The sequence below is a fragment of the Lepus europaeus genome, chromosome 5 (assembly GCF_033115175.1).
Source record: "Lepus europaeus isolate LE1 chromosome 5, mLepTim1.pri, whole genome shotgun sequence".
Classification (NCBI taxonomy): domain Eukaryota; kingdom Metazoa; phylum Chordata; class Mammalia; order Lagomorpha; family Leporidae; genus Lepus; species Lepus europaeus.
This window is the reverse complement of record NC_084831.1, coordinates 113796302-113822048: the sequence shown is the minus strand read 5'-3', so window position 1 is coordinate 113822048 and position 25747 is coordinate 113796302. Positions and strand designations below refer to the sequence as shown.

The window sequence follows — 25747 nt, the reverse complement described above, 5'->3', positions numbered from 1 at the left end:
CCAGGAGCCAGGAGCTTCTTCCAGGTCTCCCATGTGGGTGCAGGAGCCCAAGGACTTGGGCCATCTTCTACTGCTTTTCCAGGCCATAGCAGAGAGCTGTATCGGAAGTAGAGCAGCTGGGGCTCAAACTGGTGCCCATATGGGATGCTGGCATTGCAGGCAGTGGCTTTACCCACTACATCACAGCGCTGGCCCCAAGATATGTAACTTAACATAAATCGATTGGTGAATGGCTGCCCAGATCTTTGGGTGGGGCTATCTTCATTTTTGTGTCTTCCATGCTCAAATATACCACCTGGTGGGTCCTCAGGAGATTAGGAGTAGGATTATTATGAAGGTTTGAGAAGGACATGAAGAATGAAACAGGTAGGTTGGAGAGGGAGTGAGTGCTTAAATTAATTATGAACTTCTATCTTTTTTTTTTCAGTCTAGTATTACCCTCAATCAAGAACCCTGTGTTTGGTATCTGTGCTTTGGTGTTGTCTCCCAGTCACCTTCCATGTCCCTGTGATGTGGTATAAATAATACTACTTCCTGCTAATGTTGCAGCTGTCACTCAAGGATTTTAAATTGCTTTAGGAGCAGGATCTGGTGTTGAGTGCCTGGCTGCACTTGGCAGGTGCCAGAGTTAAAACCCAGTGACTGGCTGAAATCTCAGGGCTCCTGGCGATGGCTCCTCTTGGGTCCTCCCACATTCTCTCCTCCCCACCCCCCTTCTATGGAGGAAGGAGCCCTTGACCTGCCGCTGTGTGTTTGTGTAACCAGTAAACAGAATTTGCAATGATTCCACTGAGCCAGAAGATTCCTCTGTTTTTGGGAGTGGCCATGATGAATGTGGGGGCGGAACATGGTGATAAAAGCTAATAATAATGTAACTGGGAGGAGGTGTTAAGAAAAGCACAAGGAGGAAACCTGGGAAGGAACTAGTGAGAGAGGAGCTCTGGATCCTCAAAGGAAATCAGATTCCAGGAGTGAATAGCTCTGTAGACAGAAAGGGGATATTTCACCGCAGTCACCATATTGTGGGCCATTTTGTGCACACGTGCTCTTCTCCATAGCAACCTTATTTCTTCTGGCCATAGGGCTTTGGGTTTTTTGTCCAAATCAGTCACCAGGAGTTTAACTGCTCCCCTCCCTCTCTCCCACCCCTTATTTCTTTCTTGTATTTGCAACCCCACTGCCACCTTGAATTATTCCCCATGCCTGTTTCCTGGAAGCTTCTGGGGGGTCAATCCCCTCTCTCCCAAGAAGCTGTTAACTGCCTACAGTTGTGCCTGGGAGGCTCCAGGAGGGTGGCAGCCTAGTCCCGGCTTGGAGTCAGGTTACACCACTTGTGTCTGAATTCACACAGCATGTTCCTCTGTCAGGGATTCCGCAAATATCTCCCCGAGGTAAAAAAGGAAAGTGCGCTGCGCTCCAGCACCCAGAGAGCCCTGTCCCAAGACCCGGAGAGCGCGCCAGCGGTCGGGGCCATGTCGCCGTAGCCCGGGCCTCGCTCGCGGTCCCGCAGCCTCCGCGCGTCCCAGCCGGCTCGCTTCATGCCGCGGTGCAGCAGCACCATGTTCTTGGGGTGAGGCCCTCTCGGGCATGCTGCTCCCTATGGGTCGCCCACCATGTCTAATGGATATCGCACTCTGTCCCAGCACCTCAATGACCTGAAGAAGGAGAACTTCAGCCTCAAGCTGCGCATCTACTTCCTGGAGGAGCGCATGCAACAGAAGTATGAGGCCAGCCGGGAAGACATCTACAGGAGGGTGAGTGCCGTGAGGATCGCTGAGGGCAGGGCCAGGGACTGGGGCTGTGGTTGGGGCTGGGGCTAGGACTGGGGCCGGCTGGCTCACCCGTGGCCATTCCAGGCCTCTCCTAGCGGGTGCTGTGCAGGTCCGCGAGAGAGGTGGAGTCCAGGTCTGGTCACCTTGACATGATATGACCTTGGTCAAGCTCACTTCACCTCTCTATGCATGTTTTCTGCTTTCCTTCTCTGTAGGGGGCCTGGCTCAAATGGGAACATTTCCAAGGCTGGTGTGGAACTGCATGCAGCAGTCACCTTGGGAGCTGGTTTAAATTGGATTCTGTCCAATCCCGGGGAGTCTGACTTAGTAACTGAAAGCTTGGATATGTGCATTTTTAAGCTAGTGGCAGAGGTGACTCAGGCAGGTGGCTTCCAGGCCACATATGCTGCTAGAGAGCCCCTTCTAGCTCTGGCTTCAGGGAGGCAGAGGATAATGCCATGGGAAAAGGCCAGGGGTAGAGGACATTTCTGTTCCTGGAGAAATTCATGTTTGTTGTTGAAGGTGACCAGACAGATAAGCTTTTTTTAAAATGAATTAATTAATTTACTGTTTAAGGAATACAAATTTCCTAAGTACAACTTCAGGAATATAGTTATTCTTCACACCATACCTGCCCTCCCACCCACACTCCCACCCCTCCTCCTCCTCTCCCCTTCCCAGTCCCATTCTCCATTAAGATTCATTTTCAGTTAACTTTGTACACGGAAGACCAATTCTATACTAAGTAAAGGTTGCAACAATTTGCACACACAGTTACACACACAAAAACAAACAAAAAAAATTGTTTGAGAACTAGTTTTACAGTTAACTCTCATAATACAACTCATTGAGGACAGAGGTCTTGCATGGGGAGTTCGTGCACAGTGACTCCCATTGTTAATTTAATAATTAACACCATTATGTATGACATCAGTTCTTGACATGAACTGTCAAGGCTGTGGAAGCCTTTTGAATCCACAAACTCTGTCAGTATTTAGACAAGACCATAAGCAAAGTGGAAGTTCTCTCCTCCCTTTAGAAATAAGTACATCCTTTCATGGCCACTTCTTTCCACTGGGGTCTCACTCCCAGACATCCTTAATGTGAAACATTTTTTGCCACAGTGTCTTGGCTTTCCATGCTTGAAATGCAGATAAGTTTTTAAGACACCTTAGAATGAAGATGCTGGACTAGGATGGGGCAGGAATAGCATCTGCCCTGGCTGGGTGGCTATCTGGACTGGTGGGCAGATCTGAGGGTGACATGAGACAGGACCTCAGTGAGAGGACATTAGGCCATGGGTTACAAGGATTTAGCTTCCTAACTGGCCACCACCATACTGATTTCCTTGGTCCTCTTAGTCTCTGGACAATCAGTGACATGGGACTGGTTGCCTTTGACTTTATCAGAGATTCTAAATCTCCAACTATTCACAGCAGAGGACTGACTCTACAGATATTATCACATCCTCTGACTGCCCTGCCCCATCAAAAAAAGGTTTGGGAAATTCTGAGGCTGCCAGATAACATCTTGAATCAGAGGATGTGCTGGTGTCTATGAAACCCAAATGATTATTTGGTAAATAATACAGGTAGTGAAATCTAGGGGATTTATCCCTATTTCAAATCTCTCCTGAATGTCCATGTTTTAATCTGAATTTTCCTGAAATCTGTGTGGACTTGCCTTTCATCTTTTACATGGCTGAATAGTGAATATCATTGGAGCTACCAGGGGTCTAGTAGGATGTTATCAAGTCAGGGTTGGAAACTGCGTGAGATGGAAGATGAGTGGCAGTGTTTGCCTCAGGGTAGAAATACAGGATGAATTTGTTTGCTGTGCAGAGGGAGTGAGTTTTCACATTGGCTGTCTCCAAAGCAAGCAGCAGGAAGAAGCAATTTCTTAGATAATTTGAAGGCAATAATTTCATTTAGTTTAAGTGACTACTTGAATCACTTGGTTGCATCTTCTACTGTGTACTAGTTAAGGGAACAGTCTTCAGGAAACACCCTGGGTAGGGTGTGAAAAGGCACCATTTCTTCTCTGGAACAGTGTGAATAATGAGATTGTAGTTGCTGCACAAGATGGGTGCATTGGGGAGTGGGTCGTGCACATTGTCACATGCAGAAGTGACAACTCTTTTGCTAGGTTCCAGTATTGCTACTGAGTCCCATACAGGGGGTGGATACAACCCTGTCTCTGCCTGGTTTTAAGTGTGAGCAGGTTGGTTAGTCAGGTAGCTATTGCTTTATATTTTATTTGAAAAGCACAACAGATTTAGTTCAATATCCTTCTATTATTTGGGAAGCAGATTATATAAAACCATTATCGACCATTAATAGCAACTGAAATTAGTCCACCATACCTCATAGCGATGAAGGGTTGATAGAAACCAGGCAGTTCCATTTTGATGGAAGGACAAAGGACAAAGAACCACTGAGTCAGGAGCCCTGGAAGACCAGGGGGCCTAGATAAGTTGCCTACCTTCTCTGAGCCTGTTCCAACCTCTGGAGATATCGCATTAAGAATAATGCCATGGGCATTGAGAATCACTTGTCGAGTGAATAGCAATCATGAAGATCAAAGCATTTTGTAGACTTAATAGCATCATGCTTCTAGGAGGGGTAGTAGTTATATTCCTATTAATAGTAATAGCTATGATGATATCTAAAAGTGTAGGAGTTTGATTCTTTATAATCTCACTCATATGTTCCTACAAATATATCTTTATTCCCATCTTGACTCCACAAGATCAGGAAGAGTGATTGGCAGCAGTGTTGGTAAAGAGACACTGAGGGTGGTATGCCTAGCATCGCACGTAAATCAGATGGCTCCGACGAGAGTTTAGAACCCTATTCTTTACCAAACCCAGCCTGATTTTTCTTTGGTGTTGGAAGGACACATCTTTAAAAACAAATAAAACAAAAACATTAACTCACACCTGAGTTAGCATCTGCAATAATCTGAGTGCTGTATTCATTATTCTTTTAAAGAAATAAAGTGCTTATGAAACATGTTATGAGTTTATTGTGCATGATAATTGTCACGGTTTTACATATTGCTGCTACTGCAGATTTTTGTTGAGATATTTGTATTTAACAGTGAAAAATTACTGTTTTGGTGAGAGACAATCAAGCATCTCACCATGATGGTTTGGAGGAATGGATATATGGCGACCCTGGGATAAGAGGGTGAAAGATGGTGCCGTTTTTATCTTTTCAGGTGACAAGTCATTCTTCAGGTGGTTGATTGAAGGGGAGACTAAAAGAGATATATAATCTTTAATTGTAAAGAAGCTGAAAGGATTTTTATGAATCAGAGGAGTTGTAAGAATTGGAGCGTTATATAAAAACTTAAGAGTACCAACTTTAAAACAAGTAATTGAAAAAGGAGTTTAGGACTTCTCCCCTTTTAAGCTGTTCGGAGGACTGAAAACAAAAACCTTAAGAATCATACTAACCATGGATTAATAAAGTAGAATTAAGTTATAAATAAAAATTGGTTCATTGAGACTGGCTACTTTAAAAAATATATTTATTTATTTGAAAGGCACAAACACACACACATACACACACACCATGTACACAGAAAAGAGAGAGACAGAGACAGAGAGAGAAAGAGAGATCTTCCATCTGCTGGTTCACTCTCAAAATGGACAAAATGGGCATATCTGGGTCGGGCCAAAACCAGGAGCCAGGGACTCCATCCTGTCTCCCACACGGTGGCACTTGGGCTGTCTTCCACTGCCTTCCTAGGAGCATTAGCAGGGTTGTCCATGGACTAGCTGGGACTCTGACACAGGATGCTGTTGCTGCGAGCTGAGGCTTAGCCTGCTGCACAGCGCCAGTCCTGAGACTAGATACTTTTATAAGTTGAGATAGTTTTAAAAGATTTTATTTATTTATTTAAGAGGTAGAGTTATAGGCAGAGAGAGGGAGAGACAGAGAGTGGAGCAGCCGGGACTAGAACCAGCGACCATATGGGATGCCAGCGCTGCAGGTGGAGGATTAACCTACTGTGCCACAGCGCCGGCCCCTAAATAATTTTTTTTTTTAAAAAGAAGGCTGCCTACTATTTGCATAGATAAACTGGGACATATGAGAATTCATCATGGAATTAAAAGATAAATTTATTTTTGTGCAAAATTGTTTTTCATCCAGAATTTTTTCATTGTGTGCATTTCCCATGAATTTTTGAAGACCCTTTGTACACCTGTATGGTAAAGTACTACTGTTCCTTGCTGATCACAAATACCAATTTTAAGTTCAATTTTTGGAGAAAGACTCTTTTGAACAGAAAAGGCAGGCAAAGGGGGGAATCCTCACAGTGTATGTAGCTCCCAATCTGGAGCAAAGTAAAGTGAGAAAATGCTGCCAGTGGTCCACGGCTGAGAGTGGCCCACTCCTAGGGAGACTGGCTTGTTAGCATTTTGGGATAGCAGCTGCTGTGCTAAGTCATTTCTGGGTGGCAACTTGGCTGACATCCTCCTTATTGGTTACCTAATCCTGCATCTTCTCATATTAGCTGAGTGCTGCCACTAGAAACATGCCTGGCCCTGGAATTTATGAAATCCACTGCTGTGTGGTAAACACCCATTCTCCAAACAGCGCACAAAACCACCATCCAGAGTGTGTTGTCCATGATGACTACTTGTTAAACTTATGTGTATTTACTATTACCCATGATTACTAAAAAAGAATTTAAGGTTCCATTCTAAGAGTAGAATTGAAAATCTGACAAAGCCAGATTTGGTAGTGAAAGTGAATATTGTCATCCCAGATTGGATAGAGCAGATGTTCAAATGCAATATGACTGATGCTGTGATAAGGTGAAAGTGGATTTCGCCTTTAGGTATGAGAGAGCTGTGTTCCATTGTTTTATGACATAAACTACCTGCTTTCTTTGAGATCAAAACTTCCTTGGCTGTTTCATTTTTGAGGTTGGATGATATCTGAGCAATCTTTGAGGTTTATGGATAGCCTACTTCTGCACCTATGATAAAGAGCCTGCTGATCTCACTTGTCTACCAAACCATCATTTCCCCCTATTTTCTGCTAGTGCTGGGCTTAGCAGTTAAGAGCTCTGAACCAGACGGACCTGTGGGGGAATTTTGGTTCTATCACATACTTTTATCTCTATTAAGTTGGGAAAATACTGTAATTTTTCTGAGCTAAAACAGATGTGATAGTAATACCTATCTTAATGAATCTGGGAAAAGATTAGGTGAACCAGTTAGCTGCACTCAGCATAATACCTATCAATAAATATTTAACAATTTTTGTGACAAGTTGAGAAAAGACCAAGTCATCCAGATAGGTTCACTTAATTGGACACATTTTCTCTGGACTATATTTTATTCCAAATTAGTTTCTTTTTTCTCAGTAGAGGATTTGGGACCATTTGCCGTATCTCAATTCTCCCCTTTTAGTTTGCCCATGTATAAATAACATCCTATAATCGAAGTGTTCCCATTGCAGTAAAAGTGCCTAACAGCCTTCAGAGAAAACAGAAGAAAGCTTGGGTTTGTTACACTTCTGTTTGGTTCCCTGGCTAATTTGCTTTAATACTGGCTTGGGATCTCCAGGCATGGAATAATATGGTAACAGTGTGCAAGAACTTGCGTATTAAGCACCCGAATAGGGAAATTCTGAAACCCCATCAGGCTATAAGATTTAGAAACTTTGACTTGAACCAATGAAAAGCTATTAGAAAATGATGAATATCTCAGAGGACTATCAAAATGTAGGATGTAAGTTTTAGACTCAGTAAAGAAGCCTAAAGTCATAATCTACTATTTCTTTTTATTTATTATTTGTTTTTTATTTTTTGACAGGCAGAGTGGACAGTGAGAGAGAGAGAGACAGAGAGAAAGGTCTTCCTTTACCGTTGGTTCACCCCCCAATGGCTGCCGGGGCCGGTGCGCTTCGGCTGGCGCACTGTGCTGATCCGAAGGCAGGAGCCAGGTGCTTCTCCTGGTCTCCCAAGCATGTGCAGGGCCCAAGGACTTGGACCATCCTCCACTGCACTCCCGGGCCACAGCAGAGAGCTGGACAGGAAGGGGAGCAACTGGGACAGAATCCGGCGCCCTGACGGGGACTAGAACCCGGGGTGCAGGTGCTGCAGGCGGAGGATTAGCCTAGTGAGCCTCGGTGCTGGCCATAATCTACTATTTCTTAACTATACAACTTCAGCCATGTCACTGACCTTCTGTGAGCCTTATTTTCCTAAATTGTGAATTTAGGAACGTGAATTCTTGACCTGCTTTCCTCCTCAGATAGAGACATGTTTTAATGTATTGGTTATTAAATAAATGGAAAGGATTATTATTCCTATTGTGCATACCTGGGAACAAATGGTAGAGAGTTTGGACCTTCTCAGATTATTGTCTAATGTGACCGTTATGGCTGCTGTTGCCAGAGTTAATGGTTTTGTTCTTGTATTTAGTAGAGCTGACTCTGTTTTCTTTTTACAGTTGGTTGCATCGTTTAATTAGATGCTAGTTTTTTTTTTCCTTCTTTTTCTGTTTTAGTTACATAAAAAAATAGGGAAGAGAGGAACATGCATAAAGAAGGAGAAAAGATTGTATTAGCCAAACTATTTTTTAACAGCTCTCTGGAAGTCCTATATGAACATGGTCCATGTGTGTCTGAATCTTTGCACTCTTTGGGTGCTGATTTCGTCTGTAGTCTGAGAAGGTGTGCTTATCCATTTCTTCTTCTTTGGGAGAGGGAAATTAGAAAAAGGGAGATTCCATTCATTAAATATTTTTAACCAACTTCACACCCATTGGTATGGATATTATATATTTAAAAACAAAATAATGGGGCTGGTACTATGGTGCAGCAGGTTAAGCCACCACCCACAGCACCAGCGTCTTGTATGAGCACCAGTTGGAGATCTGGCTGCTCTGCTTCTGATCCAGCTCCCTGCTAGTGTGCCTGAGAAAGCACTGGAGGATGGTTCAAGTGGTTGGGCCCCTGCCACCCTTCTGGGAGACCCAGCTAGAATTCCTGGATCCTGACTATGGCTTGGCCGGGGCCCCTGGCTGATGTGGCCATTTGCATAGTAAACTAGTGTATGGATGATCTTCCTCTCTTGTCTCTCCCTCTCTCTTTCTGTAACTGCCTTTCAGATAAATAAATAAAGTCTTTTTTTTTTTTTTAAATTTGACAGATAGAGTTAGACAGAGAGAGAGAGAGAGAGAGAAAGGTCTTCCTTCCGTTGGTTCACCCCCCAACTGGCTTCCATGGCCGGCGCACTGCACCAATCTGAAGCCAGGAACCAGGTGCTTCGTCCTAGTCTCCCATGTGGGTGCAGGGGCCCAAGCAGTTGGGCCATCCTCCTCTGCCTTCCTGGGCCATAGCAGAGAGCTGGACTGGAAGAGGAGCAACCAGGACTAGAACACAGCACCCAGATGGGATTCTGGCGCTGCAGGTGGAGGATTAACCAAGTGAGCCATGGTGCCAGCCTCATAAATAAAGTCTTTTTAAAAATGAGTGTTGGTGAGGATTGGAGAAACTGGAACCCTTGTGCATTGGCAGTAGAACATAAAATGGTGCAGCTGCTGTGGAAGATGGTATGGATTTCTCAAACTATTAAACATGTGGTACAGCAGTTAAGACACTTGTGGTTTGCCTGCTTTCTGTAGTAGACTCTGTAGATTTGAGTCCTGGCTTTGCTTCTGATTCCAACATCCTGATAGTGTGAACCTTGGGAGACTGCAGGTCACGGCTAAGAACTTGGATCTCTGCCACCCATGTGGGAGTTTCAGATTGAGTTCAAAGCTCCTGACTTCAGCCTGGCCCTGTCCTGACTATTGAGGGCATTTGGAGAGTGAACCTGCAGATGGAAGATCTGTCTCTGTCTTCCAAAAAACTATAATAAAGATTAAAAAATGGAATTAACAAAGAATCCAACAATTTTATTTTGGGTATATCCAAAAGAAGTGAAAACGGTGACTTAAATAGAAATGAATCCATTAATAGATGAATGGCTAAATAAAATGTGGAGTATACATACAGTGGAATGCAAGTTAGCCTTAAAAAAAAGGAACTTCTGACATAAGCTCTAATGTGGATGAACCTAGAGGGCATTTTGTCAAGGGAAGCTAATCATAAAAGGGCAAATGTCAGATGATTCTACTTATATAAGGTACCTAGAGTAGTCAAATAATAAATTCAGAAAGTAAAGTGGAGATTGCCAATGGGTGTGTTGGGGAGGAAGGAATGGAGAGGTAGTGTTCAATTGCACAGTTTCAGTTGGAGAAAAAGTTCTGGAGATAAATGATGCTGATAATTGCACCACAATATAAATGTACTTGATGCAACAACATCATAAACTTAAAAATAGTTGAAATAGAAAAATTTTAAATAGATTTATTTATTTGAAAGGCAGAGTTATAGATAGAGAAGGAGAAAGAGAGAGAGAGAGAGAGATCTTCCATCTGTTGGTTAGCTCCCCCAAATGACTGCAATGGCCAGGGCTGAGCCAGGCCAAAGCCAGGAGCTAAGAGCTTCATCCCTGTCTTCCACGTGGGTCCAGGGGCCCAAGGACTTGAGCCATCTTCCACTGCATTACAAGGCATATTAGCAGGGAGCCAGATTGGAAATGGAGCAACTGGGACATGAACCAGCAAGCCATATGGGATGCCAGCACTGCAGGTGACAGCTTAATCCACTGTTCCACAGCACTGGCTCCCTGGAAATTTTTATGTTGCATATATTTTACAACAGTTCTTTTTTAGAAACCAAATATTTTCATATCTGTCACAGTTACTTTAAAAATAATAGAATACCTGGGGGCCAGGATTGTGGTGTAACAGGTTAAGCCATGGACTGCAATGCTGGTATCCCATATGAGCGGTGGTTGAAGTCCTGGCTGCTCAACTTCCAATCCAGCTCATTGCTAATGTGCTTGGGAAAGCAGCGAAACAAGGCTCAAGTGCTTGAGCCCTTGCCATTCTCTTGGGAGACCCAGATGGAGTTCCTGACTCCTGGCTTTGACCTGCAACAGCCCCTGGTGGGCCGTTGTGGCCATTTGGGGGAGTGAATCAGAAGATGGAAGATATTTCTCTTTCTCTGATTCTCCCTCTCTTTCTGTAACTCTGCCTTTCAAATTAATAAATAAATTTTTTTAAAAAAAATTATAGAACTCATTGAACATAACCAAAACCTTATTTCCTGTTTTTGCTAATGTAACTTTCTCATTTTAAAAAGAGCTAGAATTAGAATTCATGATACTTTCCCATTGAGAAGAATATTTTTTCCTTGAATGCTTAAAATTGTTTTCTTTTAGTCATTGGGAAACTAATTCCAAATTAAATTCTGGAGCCTAACTTAATTCTAATCCATTTTCAATTATCACCTTAAAATATCTGCATAGTATACTTCTCAATGCTTCATTACAAAGCCACTCCTTTTTATTAGTTATTTATATCCAGGTTTACACCCTGATAGAAGTAGCTTACTGGGGCTGGTGCTGTGGCGTGGTTGGTTAAGCCTCCACCTGTTGCTTTGGATTCATTCTGAGAGGAGGAACACGGTGGGGGCAAGAGGCGTGGAGTCACCACACAGACACTGGGAGTTGGGTGAAAGCAGGCCAGAGGTGAGTAGCCTGTAGACTCGTTTATTTCAGTTGGTAAAGCAGCTTATATAGCAGAGGCAGCCAATTTGGTCAAGGGATGGTTTATGCCCTAACCAATCACAGCCTGTTGCCAGGCAGGCTCCATTGCCAGGTGGTTTCTGAAGCCATTTCTGAGTAACTGATGCTGACTTGCCAGTGGCCATCTTGGCATGGCCTTTTCATTCCACCACATCCACCTGTGGCACCAGTTCAAGTCCTGGCTGCTCCACTTCTGATCCAGCTCCCGGTTGATGGCCTGGAACGTCTTGGGCTCCTGCACCCATGTGGGAGACCCAAAGGAAGCTCCTGGCTCCTGGCTTTGGATTGGCCTAGCTATGGTTGTTGTGACCATTAGGGGAGTGAACCAGCAGATGGAAGACCTTTCCTTCTGTCTCTCTCTCTCTTTGCCTATGACTCTGCCACTCAAATAAATAAATAAATCTTAAAAAAAAAAAAAAAAAAGAGGAGCTTGCTACAATTAAAGGGATAAGCATGCTAAATTCCTGTATCAAATATTTTCCTCATTTGAAATATCACTGTGGCCATTCATTTTTTTTTAAAGATTTGTTTTATTTATTTGAAAGAAAGAATTACAGAGAGAGGTAGAGACAGAAAGAGGTCTTCCATCTGCTAGTTCACTCCCCAGATGGCTGCAATAGCCGGAGCTGAGCCGATCAAAAGCCAGGAGCCAGGAGCCATGAGCCAGGAGCTTCTTCCTGGTCTCCCACACAGGTACAGGGGCCCAAGGACTTGGGCCATCTTTTACTGCTATCTCAGGCCATAGCAGAGAGCCGGATCAGAAGAGGAGCAGCTGGGACTAGAACCAGCGCCCATATGGAATGCCGGCGCTTCATGCCAGGGCTTTAACCCACTACGCCACAGTGCCAACCCCATTCATTTATTCATATTTGCACACATGCATTCATGTATTCAGTCAAATATCTATTGATTATTTACCATATGCTTGCTGTTGTACTAGATGCTGGTGGACAATGATGTCATCAAATTTAAATGGTATCATAAGGGCTACCATAGAGGTATGTACAAATTGTTTTATAGTACTAAGAGCAATAAAACCTACCAGTAAAGTCTTGTTCAGTTGTGTATAGTTGAAATCAAATATCTTTTTAAAAATATTCATTTTTTGCTTCAAAGGCAGAGTTACAGAGAAAGGGAGAGAAAGAGATCATCCACGTGCTGGTTCATTCTTAGATGGCCACAACTAAGCTAAGAGCCTTCCGGATCTTCAGCGTGTAGCAGGGGACCAACAACTTGAGCCATCTTCTGCTGCTTTCCCAGGCCCATTAGCAGGGAGTTGGATCAGAAGTAGAGCAGCTGGGACTAGAACCAGTGCTGATATGGGATGGCAGGTGTCTCAGGCCCCAAATAAACCTTTAAAGGAATGGGGAAAGGCATTTCAAAGAGAAGAAACAGAATATAGGGCAGGGAGGGACTTGTCTTGGATGTTTCTCTTCCGATCTAGCTCTCTGCTTATGGCCTGGGAAAGCAGTGGAAGATGGCCCAAGTGCTTAGGCCCCTGTACCCATGTGGGAGACCCAGAGGAAGCTCCTGGCTCCTGGCTTCAGATTGACCCAGCCCTGGCCATTGTGGTGGTTTAGGGAGTAAATAAGCAGATCGAAGATGTCTATCTCTCTCTCTCTGTAACTATGCCTCGCAAATAAATAAATATAATCTTAAGAAAATTAAAAGACTTATTTTGATACAGAAATTGAATTCCATGTGTAGTTTCTTATAATATGCATTTTCCGTGAACTTTTTGAAGACCCCTTATATGAAAGGCACAGAAGCATGAGAAGTGTTGTGTGTCTGGTCATCTTCCTGGTCGTTCGGTGTGGCTAGAACATGTGGTCCCAGGGTGGGGGTGGGTGAGGGTGCTGGGGCTGGATAGGTCAGTAAGGGGCAGAGCATGGAGAGCTTTGATTTTACCCATTCATTCACTGGTGCCCACTACGGATTTCAAATAACAGGCTGCAAGATGAGGATTCAGAGATGAGTCCAACCCAGGTAGCAGAGTGTGGTAAGAGGTGGTAGTAGCGTTATATACAAAATATAAAGGCAGTCAAATGTGGCCTCTCATCCCAAATGGATAGACCAGATGGAAGGAAACTCTTCAAAGGATGCCTTGAGGAAATAACTTCTGAGCGTTGTCTTCAAAGATAAATAAACCTTAGCCAGTCAATGGATAGAGTGGAAGGGAGGGTTTTTGCCATAGGCAGAAGCCTAGGGGCAAAGAACCAAAGGACTTGTGAATAACATTCTAAGTGATTTTGTGTTGCTGAGTTAAGGAGCACAAAATGAGCCTGAAGGGCTTGCAGGGCAAGGTGCTTTGTGGCATTCTAGTGTGAGGATGCTAAGGAGCCAGTGCTGGGCTTTAAACCACAGAGAGCACACTAGATTCCTCTGTTGAGGGAAGACAGACAGGTAAGATGAGTGGGAAGTCTGAAGAGACCCACTAAGCAAAGGAAGATGGGAGTCTTTACAAAGGAATAGAGGGGGAGGGAACCGATCTTTGAAAATTTTAAGAGGTTAAATATCTATGAGACTGATTGGGATAAGAGAATTGAAGGAGAGGACTCAGGAAGACTGCCAGGCTCCTGGCTAAGACAGACACATTTTGTAGGCCGCTGGTCTCTGGGTTCAAAATGAGTGGGCTGAACCAGTCTTGACACTGAACCCCATCCCAGCTCTGAAGTTCCCTGATTCTGGATGACCTCTTTGACTGTTTTCCCCTCCTTCCCCCAGCTCAGTCTCTCCACTTCTGTCTCTGTTGGCTTCTGGGATGGGTGGTGCCAGCAGAAGTGACATGGCTTCAGAACTGCCAGCCAGTGTCGGGAAAACCTAGTGCTGTTACCAGGCAGCTGGAGTTATAATTAGCACAGTTACTAGGGAAAAGCTGAGGTTCTGTAAGCATTCAGTGCCCGAAGCAGCTTTCCCGACTGAATGAGTTCACTTTTTTGCAGTAGCAAAGTGGGTATGGATGGGGTATTTTTAATGTGTTTTTTGGAAGATTCCATTTTTGCTCAGGGTACAGGATATGTTAAAAGAGCAAATGTGTTTGTGTTGGGGTTAATCAACAGGTTTTTCCCAGACAAGAGGAGTGGGGCAAAATTCTCCTTGGATCTGCATTTGGGTAGCTGAGAAAGAGACTTACTTTCACCTGAAGGGAGATAAATAAAAACACAGAATCTGTGTGTAGAGCTAGAGAGGATCTTGAAGATCATCTCTATAATTCCTCCACTAATGACAAAGTCATTTGCCTAAGGTCAGACAGCAAATTAGAGGTCAAGCCGAGATAGCATCCCAGTGGCCTAACTGCCTGTCCAGGCTGCTTATCATGACTTTGCTCTTAAAGAACAATTCCAGAAATGTATGTGCTTGTTGGAAGTTGTTTTTTTCCTTCCCCGTTGCATTTCTTGCCTAAAACAGAACATTTATACAGCAGGAGCCAGAGTAATTCACAGATAAATGATTCTGTACCCTGTGCCTGCTGCCAAAAGAAAATATTTAGTTCCTCTCTGGGAGTTTCATCGGTGTTTTCAAAAGCCACCGTGAGCATTTTGTGTTTTCTCTTTGCTCTGCTTCCTGCGCTGGCCTTTGCCATCTCATCTAAGCGTATTCAACAACCGTGCAGAGAAATGAGGCTCCATTGTACCGGAGAAGACTCAGTGGGGGCTGGTCCAGACTTGAAAGGGGCCGGCCCTATCGTGTTAAATAGCAGCTAATCCACCCACACACCGAAGCGATGGTCTGCCTCGGTACATGCCGTTCTGTGGAGAGCTATGTGATAGGCAGGTGGCTTTTTGCCAAGCAACTTCAGAAGAGACTTGGGCCCACACTGGGCAGTTACCAGCCCTGCTATTTGGGAACTTGGCTGGAAGAGGTTAGGAGTGAATGAAAGGCACAAGCTGTTTTGTTAATGCCGCCTTTTCATCCCCCAACCTCATGTTAGCCCTGCTGCCCTGAAGGGCTAACAGCTACCTCTTCAAGCACACAGGGCCTGCGAAGGCCCACATCTAGGCTTGGGGAGGGGAACTCCTCCTCTAAGTCCCTGAGTGCGTGGGGGAGGCTGCAGTGAGAAGCCTGTGACGGATGACTGCGGAAGGAGCGTCTAGGCACTGGTAGAAAGCTGGAAGTAAGCCATTCCTTCCATGTCCCTTTCTCCTCGCAAGTCTCCCACCTACCTGAGGCCAGACGGGTAGCTGTGACTCTCAGAGGTTCCATGAGACCTTTCTGTCCTGGCTCTCTCCAGTTAAGTTGAGTGTCTTCTGGCTTTGCCCATCTAGCACTTACTCAATCAGTGACAGCAGGGTATGTTGTCATCCCTCTGCTCCCAAATCAGGAACTACTGGGCTCAGAGCTAGAAGCCAGGGTCTTCCCTGCACAGATATCAACAATGAAGGCATCGAACGTCTGGGGCTCAGAGGAGCAGTCCCTTGGAGGTGGAGAGCAGTATCCATGCCGAGCCTTATTCTTTCCCTCCAGCCCCTTCCGGTCTGCGGGAGCTTGCTGCCAATCCATTTGGAACCTCAGAGAACTCAGAGTCAGGATAGTAGGAACCAGTCCCTGCCATCTTCTGCAGAGCTGGGGGTGGGAGCAGAGGAGTTCCACAGGGGCCACATAAAGGGGCTTGCATGAATTGTGTAAGTAGAGAGTGATGATATCAATTAGAAATGAATTCAACTTCAGAATTTTTATTTGGCCCTCAACTGCCAGCTTCTACTTTCTCTGTTTCCTGTCTCCTCTTCTGTTTTCTCTGCTTATTCTTGGGACCAGAGTCTTTCACAGTGCCCAGAGACCTTCAGATAAGATGCCAAGGGTAGGAGTTGGGGTGGGGGACAGCCCTAAATGTCTTCTATCCTTTGTAGCTACTTACCTCAAGGAGAGGTTTCTAGACCCAAGTCTTGCCCCACCTACTGCTGTTAGTATTCTCTCAACTCTTGGGCTCTTTCCATCCTTCCTTGCCCCATATCCTCCATACCCTTTTCCCCAGTTCTCTCAATCACATGGCAAGTCAATGCTAAATGCTAAATGCTTCCTATTTAACCCTGCGGGTAGGGTAGGCATTGTGACGCCAGCATCCCAGTGGGCACCAGTTTGTGTCCCTCTTCTGATCCAGCTCTCTGCTGTGGCCTGGGAAAGCAGTAGAAGATGGCTCAAGTGCTTGGGCCCCTGTACCCTTGTGGGAGACCTGGAAGTAGCTCCTGGCTCCTGGCTCCGGCCTGGCACAGTTCCAGGGGAGTAAGCCAGTGGATGGAAGACTTTTCCCTCTGTCTCCCCCTCTCTCTGTAACTCTGCCTCTCAAAAGAAATAATAAATAAATAAATAAATCCTGTGGGAGAAGAAATCCAGGTTGTGTTTGCTATGAGCCAGGCACTATAGCATGCATGCTTAGTATCAATCACATGATAGCCATATGAATTGAGTGTCTTATCCCCCTTTCTAACCAAATTAGCCGAAAATAGCCTCAAGGAGTGTACCTAGTATCCCAGAAGCTACACGACCTCATTCTGCAGTTAATAAACAAGGTCTTGGAACATTCTGTAGAATTTAGTCACTCTTTCAGATGCAAATGGTGTTTTTCAGTGAATAACTGCAGGTGTTAGGTCTCTGAAACAAAGGGAGAAAGCAGTATCTGTTTTCACAGTGGCTTTCACCAAGGTTGTGGCTGGAAGAGTTAGCAATTGTCTCCTTGCTGATCAGCAGTAAGAGGTGGTGCTGACCTCATTTTTATTTGTGAAACAGGTGCAAATTGCCATGTGGAGTGGAATAATACCTGGGCTACCCTTATCTCCCTATACTGCTGAGTCTGGGCTGAGTCTGTTAAAGAACTCCAGAAATTCAGAGGAAATAGGAAATTGTTGAAACCAAACTAAAATTTAGAAAATGAGGCTTATGAGAAAGGGCCCTAGAAGAGGGATTTTTCACATTGAGAAAAACAGGCTCAGAGGTGATCTAATAGTGGGTTTTAGGTACATGAATTCTCAGTATGTGACCTGTGGTAATTACCTACTTTCCATCCCTGCTGAGGGTAAGATGTTAGTTTAAACCTAAATATATATTGGCCAGCACTGTGGCTCAACAGGCTAATCCTCCGCCTTGCGGCACCGGCACACCGGGTTCTAGTCCTGGTCAGGGCACCAGATTCTGTCCCGGTTGCCCCTCTTCCAGGCCTGCTCTCTGCTGTGGCCTGGGAGTGCAGTGGAGGATGGCCCAAGTGCTTGGGCCCTGCACCCACATGGGAGACCAGGAGAAGCACCTGGCTCCTGCCTTCAGATCAGCATGGTGCGCCACGGCGGCCATTGGAGGGTGAACCAACGGCAAAGGAAGACCTTTCTCTGTCTCTCTCTCTCTCACTGTCCACTGTGCTTGTCAAAAATTAAAAAAAAAAAACCCTAAATATAATATAATATGTACTTAAAAGTATATATTGAGTCCACATTACCATCCAGATTCTATTCTATCTATTCAAGAATTCCTGCCCTCATGGAACTTATATCCTATCATGAGTAACAATAAGCAATAAATATTATAAATGATAAAGTATGAAAAATGTTGGAATGGAAAAATTATCTTGGGAAAAAGGAAACAGTAGAACAGGGTAGGGGTCAAAAATATGGGTGGAGAACAAGTGGCTAGGAAGAGTTCAAGGGAAGCCATATTTAGAAAATAATTTAACACACACACACACGACACACACACATACACACTTCTGTTAAGTCACGGTATGAGAGTCAGGAATCTAGGCACAGCTCAGCTAGGTTCTCTGTTTCATGTCTTATCAAACTACAACCAAAGTGGTGGCCAGACTGTGTTCTCATTTAGAAGGTTTACTGGAAAAAAATCTGGTTCTGAGCTCTCTCAGATTGTCAGCAAATTGCATTTCCTTGCAGTGGTAAGACTGGGGCCCTGATTTCTTGGTATATGTTGGCTAGAAGCCACTTGGAGTTCCTTGAAGCCACCCACTATTTCTTTTCATATGGGCTTCCCGCCATGTGGCCACTTCAAGTCAGCAAGACAAGCTCTCCAGCAACTGTGCTAGCAAGACAGAATCTCAGAACTTAACACATTGGAGACCTGGAATGCATCCCCATCTCCCTCCTCCAGTGCCTGGCCCAGCCCTGGACACTGTGAACATTTGGGGAATGAACTAGTGGGATGGGAGTTTTCTCTCTCCTCTCACACTCTGTGTGTGTGTGTGCGCGCGCGTGTGTGTTTCTCTCTGCCTCTCAGATTAAAAATTATATATATTTAAATCACAGCTGTGACATTCCATCCCCTTTGCCATATGCTTTTAGTTAGAAGCTAGTCTCATAGGTCCCACCCATGCCCACAGGGAGAGGATTTCTCACAAACAGGAACATAGGAGCAAGGGATTCCTGGGAGCCACGTGACAATCTGTCCACACACTATCTCCTACTTTTTTTTTCTTCCAGAGATGGGATGGAAAGGGAAGTAAATAAACATGAGAGTGATCCCTGGAGGATGATTTGTTCCTGGGTTACCGTCACAGAATTAGTAACCCTCCAAGCTGGCCAGGGTATCCTAGATTGGTAGTCTCCATGCTGAGCTCCTTACTCATCCTTTGCACTCAGATATTTGCATTGCCACTTCCTTTGTTGTTTTTGTTTTCCCTTTCATCTTTTTGTTTAAATGAACTTAATTAGGTGTCCTATTTGATGATTTTCAGCAAACGTACACAACCATGTAACAATCATCACACCATCAAGATATAAAATATTTCCATCACCCAAGAAAAGTTATCATATGTCCCATTGGTGCCATTCCTCTCACACTCTACTTACAGGAAATCATCAATCTGTTTTCTGTTTGTAGATGAGTTTTGTCTATACTAGAGCTTAGTGTAAATAAAATTCTACAGTATGGACTGTGGCATCTGGTTTCTTTCACTTAGCATACTGATTTTGAGATTCATCCATGTTTTTATCAGCATTGTGTTTGTTTTCATTGCTGAATAGTATTCTATTATTTGAATATAACACAATTTGTTTTTCCATTCACTTGTGGATGAACATATGGGTTGTGTCTGGTGACTGGCTATTATGAAGGAGGCTGCTATGAATATTCATATATAAGTCTTTGTTCTGTTTCTCTTGGGTAAATACATAGCCAGTGGTAGAAATGTTAGGTCATATAAAAGCACATATTTAATTATAAAATATTATCAAAATGTTTTCCAAAGTGGTTATGCCATGGAAAGTGATTTTAAGACAACCACTTGAAGGAGATGAAGAAATTAGCCTAACAGATAACTGGGGGGAGGATATTGGATCCAGAGAAACAGCAGGAAGAACTTTGTGGCTAAAACAGCGTAGAAAGGGTAGGGATGCTTGTAGAGTAGGAGAGGAAGCCCCTGAGGTAATAGGCTGGTGAAAATCTGGTAGGTTCTTGTATAATCTTAAACACTTTAGTTTTTACTCTAAGTGACATGGGAAGTCACCAAAGAGTAGCTGGGGTAGGTGAAGGCTGCAGATGGAGTAGTCTGAGGGTACAGAGTATGAGTTCAATTTTGGACATTTTATGTTTGAGATATTTGTTCGATGTCGAATGTGGCAATGTCATGTTACCAGTGGAGTATACAAGTCTGAAGTTCTGAAGAAAGAGTGTGATTGGAGATAAAAATTTGAGAGTCATGAGACTGTATGAGGTCACCAAAGAAGTGAAACCTACCAAGGAGGAAGATAAAGGACCAAAGAGAAGCCTGGGTCACTCTAACACTAATAGTTTGGGGAAAAGAGGAAGAACCAGCCAAAGTGACAAAGAAACAAGTGTGCAAAGTAGAAGGAAGACCAAGAGTCTGAAGTCTGGGAAGGCAAGTAAAGAAAATGTATCATGAAAGAGGGAGGGATCACCCTTTTGAAATGCTGCTGATAGCGTGAGTAATATGACTAAGAATGGACCTTTGGATTTTAACAACGTGCATGTCATCAGTGATCTTGATCAGAATAGGGGTATAGTGTGGAGTAGTGAGGGCAAAAACTTGAATGCAGTGGGTTTCAAAACAAATGAGAGTAGAAGAATCAGAGCCCATGAGCATGGATCATTACATTGAGGAAGTGTTTAAAAGCAGAGTAAAGACATGGGACAGAAACTGGTAAGGGTGTGGAGTCCATGGAGGACTTTTCAAAAAGATGTATTTATTTATTTGAAAGGCAGAGTTACAAAGAGGGGGCAAGAAAAGAGAGAGAGAGTAAAAGAGAAAGAGATCTTTCACCTGCTGGTTCACTCCCCAAATGGTCCCATAGGGCTGGGCCAGGTCAAAACAAGGATAAAGGGTTTTCTCCAGGTACCCCCACGTGGGTGGCAGGGGCCCAAGTACTTGGGCCATTCTCCACTGCTTTCCCAGGCACATTCGCAGGGAGCTAGATTGGAAATGGAGCAGCTGGAATATGAACCAGCACCCTATGGGGTGGTAGATTAACCTACTTCGTGAAAATGCTGGCCTCTTCACAGAGGATTTTTATGTAAAGATAGATGAATAATAGCATGTTCATATGCCAACAGAACTTTTCAGTAGTAAGTGAAAGACTGATGAAAGGGGACTGCATGTTGTTTTTGAGAGGGAGAGAAAATAGGACTTAATGTTTAAGTGGGAGTTTGGCATTAGATGGAAGCATGGGCAGTTGATCTATGGCTGTAAGTGGAAAGAGCCAGATGCTGGTAGATGGATAGATATGGTGGCAGAAGACTGTCAGGGTTTTATTCTGGTTGTTTCAGTATTCCTAGTGAGGTAGGAAACAAGCTTTATTCCCCAATGTATGTCTTCAAACAGATTCTTAGAGTAAGTTACTGTCCTTCCTGTGTTCTTAATCCTGCTGACACATCCATGTTCACACCTGGAATACCTGTATCTTTTCTCTTTACAGATCCAAACCCTACTTATTTTTCAGAGTTCAGCTTAGATTCCGTGTGCTTGGCTGGGCTTTTACTCATCATTACTTCCAGGACATGAACCAGTGCTGACATGGGATGCTGGCATCAGAGACATCAGCTTTATCCACTGTGCCACAGCACTGGCCCCACAATTGTAGTTCTAATACATCATTTCATGAATACTATTTAATCTCTGGTGGCAATTATCTTTCCACGTATACATTTTTACAATCTCTCCTTGGTTATAAATGCCTTGTAGGCTGGCTTGATCCCAGATTTCCTCCATAGCCTTTAACATCAGTATTGTTGAGCCCATAATAACAATTCAGCAAATTTGTGCTGATGCTTGCAGATACCATACAAGTTGCAGATGGGGCTCATCTGTCCAGAAAAGGCAGAAGAGGAACCTGCTTCCCATCCCTGGCTATCTGCTCTCCCCGGAGCTTCTGGTTTTAGAGCACTTTATTTTCACCTCTGGCTCTTCCCATAACAGAGCAGTTTCTCCAAGATGGGCTGGTGGATGTAGGGAGCAAACACATTTATGAAAGAAACTGAGTAGAAAGAAGAAAATCTTGACAGTGTTTTCAAGTGGGCTGTGTTTTCACTTCGAGCAATATCCCTTCATTTGGCAAATAGATAATTAGCTTTTATATATGAGAACTGTGCTACCAATGAGGATGCACTGGTAAGAAGACAGAGGGAGACTTTGCTCTCATTAACTTGCAGTGTAGTGTCTGAATATAGTTTGAACACTACTGTGCTGCTGACTCCGGTTTGGTGTAGTGCCTCTTAGCACGTCCTGGGTGGTTTTGTTTCACTTATAATTAGCTGGAGTCACTTCTGTATTTTGATGGATGATGATACCGTAAAGTCACAAAACACTCTCAGGTGCTGTTACACCACAGGATTAACTGTGATACAGGTTAGAACAGGTCTTCAGGTAGTGTACTTGAAGCAAGCACATCTTTTTCCTAATGTGTCTTAATAGAAGAATGCTGTTCAACAGAAATATAATGCAAGCCACACAAGTAATAGAACATTTTCTGGTGTTCACATTAAAAAAAGGTAAAAAGAAATAATGTTAGTAATGTATTAGGAATATGTTGTTTCAACATGAAATCAACATTTAAAAATTATTATTGAGATTTTCTATTCTTTTGTTGTGAAATCCAATGTGTAGTAAGTCTCTGAAGCCCTTAGAGCAGATTTCACTTTGGACTTGTCACAATTCAAGGGTTTTTTTAGCCACATGTGGCTCATGCCTGCCATCCTAGATGGCTCAGCTGTATGGTCGCATGGTGAGTTCTGTCCCTTGTCCAGAACAGAAGCATGGCTTTAGAAGAGTTGCCTGGTCATAGGACCTGGCATCAGGACACAGCTAGACATCCAAGGAAGGAGTGATTGCCAGATGATAGAACTTAGAACCCAGTGTATTGTCTAAACAAATCCATAAAAGATCTGTCCCAGACTTTGCAGGACACCAGTGAGTGGCTTCATCCTCTTTTGGAGAATACATCAAAGTAAATGTCAATCCAGGATTGGAAGCAGAATTTGGGGCTAAATAACAGATCATGGTAGATGTCACAGAAATTTTTAGATATGCAGTCAGCCAGAGGTTTCCTGCTGCTCCAATTTGTCTATAGAAAAATTCGGATGGTTCTTAGACTCTGAAGTAAATTCTTACTTAATTCCCAGTTCTGTACATGCTTCCTTGTGTGAGAAGTCAAGGAAAGCAAAGGATGCTTTCCACGACCTCCAGTTCCTAAACAGCTGAGAGAAACAAATCATTTGGGGCATCCCTTCCAGCTCCTTTAGCGGGGCTGGGTTGTTGTCTCCATGCAAGGTGTCCTGGGGATTGCAGGGGCTCCAGTCTCACCCCTGGCTTTTGTAGGGAGCCTGCACTTTGCTAAATTAAGCTCAGCAAGGCCTATTTGTGAACAGAGAGGCTCCAGCCAAGTGAAAGAGATTTGTGCTGCTGAAGAATGTCCTGGGGGTGGTGGGGGGAGAGCCACTGAGGTCATTGGTATTTGTGTGTATGTTTGCTCACTTGCCTGCTCAGTTGGGCCAGATACACAGAGGCTTCTGGGATTCAACCAAGATTCTAACAGAGTGACCCTAGGGAATGAATAACTCGTGACACACTGAGAAGGGTTTACTTGGAGGTCAGTGTGAACAGCAAGACAGCATGTATCTTGGGAGCCCTTTATTCAGAGTCTAAATAAAACAAACAAACCATCTCATTTTTTAAAAATAGGCTTTATTTTTCAGAGCAATTTTAGGTTCATAGCAAAATTGAGCACAGGGTCTAGAGATTTCCCATATACTCCTCACCCCCATGTACATACCCATATATATACAGCCACTATCAAATTCCAAAGAAACCTCATTTTAATCTGTTTTTTCTTGGGTTCCCAAGCTCAGCTCCCTCTCCTAATAATTCCTGCATCTACTACCTTTGGGGAAACTAACATTGATTGAACACCTGCTATATATCAGGTATTTTCATTTATATTTTCTTAATGTCCTGAAATTAACAGGTCAAGAAACTGAAATTTAGGTCAAAGTGATTTACCTGTGGAATACAGAGAATGATTTCTATAAAACTGTAAAACAAACAAACAAACAAACAAAAAACGGTTGAGTACCTGCGTTTCCACATGGTTCAACCTAAGAATGTGGGAGAGTTTTAAAGCGTACACTTTGCATTGTATCATACGACACTGCTCTAAGTACTGGCTTCTTTGTTTTCCCTTAGCAGTACTGTAGTTTCAGATTTACTTTTATATACCTGTTCCCTAAAAGACTAAAACTGGGACTCTGAGAAGAAGAGCAAACCAAGGTATGATATTTCTTGACTTGGGTCTACAAGTGTTTCTTTGGAAGCTAAATCTAGCAGTTATACAGTGGACCTGCATTGATTTGTGTGTCTGTTTGCTATTTATATCTGCCACCTGTGTGCATTTCCACACAGCTATTGACTCTTGTGTACTATAGTCTACTATAAACAACTGTTTAATTACCCCCGGAGGATGTAAATTCTCTGAGGACTGTGATTGTGTCTGTCTGATTCTTTCCAATACCTATTAGAATGCCTTGCACATATAAATTAGGTATTCACTAAATATTTGATAAAACAAATGCTACCATCTTACAAGTCAGCTATTCTGTCCAATGAATACTCTCTCTCTCTCTTACACACACACACACACACACTCACTCTAGCTGTGTCCATCCGAACACCCAATCTCCTTAGAACTCATCTGCCCTCTCTGCTTACTTGGTTGTAGGTGTCTGTGTTCATTTCATAAGGTACACTGGGATGGAGAAGGAATGGTATAACTTCCAGGCCCCTGCTAGGGGCTGACAGAGGTTGGCCTTGACACAGGGACTTGAACAGAGTTTTGCCGTTTGGATGTGGATCCTCATATTGTTTAAACTAAAACTTTTCCACTTCATGTTTTTTTTTTCCCATCTGTTTGGGGAACTGGACACTAAGGCAGGCTCTGGCAGAAGAGTGCCCTGGCCTTGCATTGTGTTCTGGTTACTGAGGCTGAGGACACTGCCCTGCTAACTTTCCCTGGCAACGGGAGACACTAGGGATTGCATCTCTGAATTAAGTCTTTCCTCCACTCCACAGTAGTCTTAAAAACCTAATGTTTTGCACTTGAACACCTCTGGCAAGATGTCTCACATCCATGAAGAATATGAGCAATGCAAACAGTATTACAGCTCTGAAGGGCGGGAGAGAGGGGCTCTGACTGAAGTTAATTGTCTGGATAGAAATGCAGAGCTTTAGGGTTGACTAGTCTGAGGTCACATGGCTAGTCAGTGACATAGCCAGCTATCTCGAGCCCCAGGTTTCCATTGCTGCTCTAGAACTTAGTGAATGGGAGAAACTTTGTCTACAAAAGAACTCATTTGGAAGCTACAAAAACACACTTCTAGGGATCATGTAAGGGACCAGTTCATTGTCTCTTGACCAGCACAGGTAGGATCCCTAGGAAAATAAGTAGGCTTAATCCTGTTTCATACAGTTTTGGCCTTGCTCCATTGGTATCAGAGAAGCCTGGAAAAGAAAATTACTCTACATACAAAACGTACTTATAAACTACTCTTTTCCTAGAAGGGATATCATTTCAAAAGGAAAAGACTGTAAAACAAAACCCATTACTTTTCACTCTGGGTGAATATTAGGGACGTGTGAGGATCCCCTCGCAAGACTTGGAGGCTCTTCTTCCTGTTAAACTACTTCTTTCTGAATTCCTTTCATTTACAGAATTGATTAGAGTGGCGTTCAGCTGTGTTGTTTTTGGTCCCATATAAAGACTCTTTTGTGGAAGGCCTTCTTCTCTCTGGCTGGTTTCTCACTGTCTTACAAAGGGGCGGTGTCTGTTTTCTGCACTCAATGACCCTAACTTGTCTCTTATTACACTCAGAGCCCCTTG

The 25747-nt window shown here is 43.7% G+C and overlaps 1 protein-coding gene across 4 annotated transcripts in view; it reads left to right on the top strand.

Annotated features, from left to right (window-relative positions):
* LOC133760110 (myomegalin-like) overlaps positions 1-25747 on the top strand; it is a 228226-nt gene that overhangs the window by 81513 nt on the left and 120966 nt on the right. For all 4 annotated transcript variants that reach the window (XM_062192092.1, XM_062192085.1, XM_062192090.1 and 1 more), the window contains exon 4: positions 1644-1754. In XM_062192092.1, the coding sequence (XP_062048076.1) occupies positions 1644-1754 (111 nt within the window). The remainder of the gene's footprint in view (positions 1-1643; positions 1755-25747) is intronic.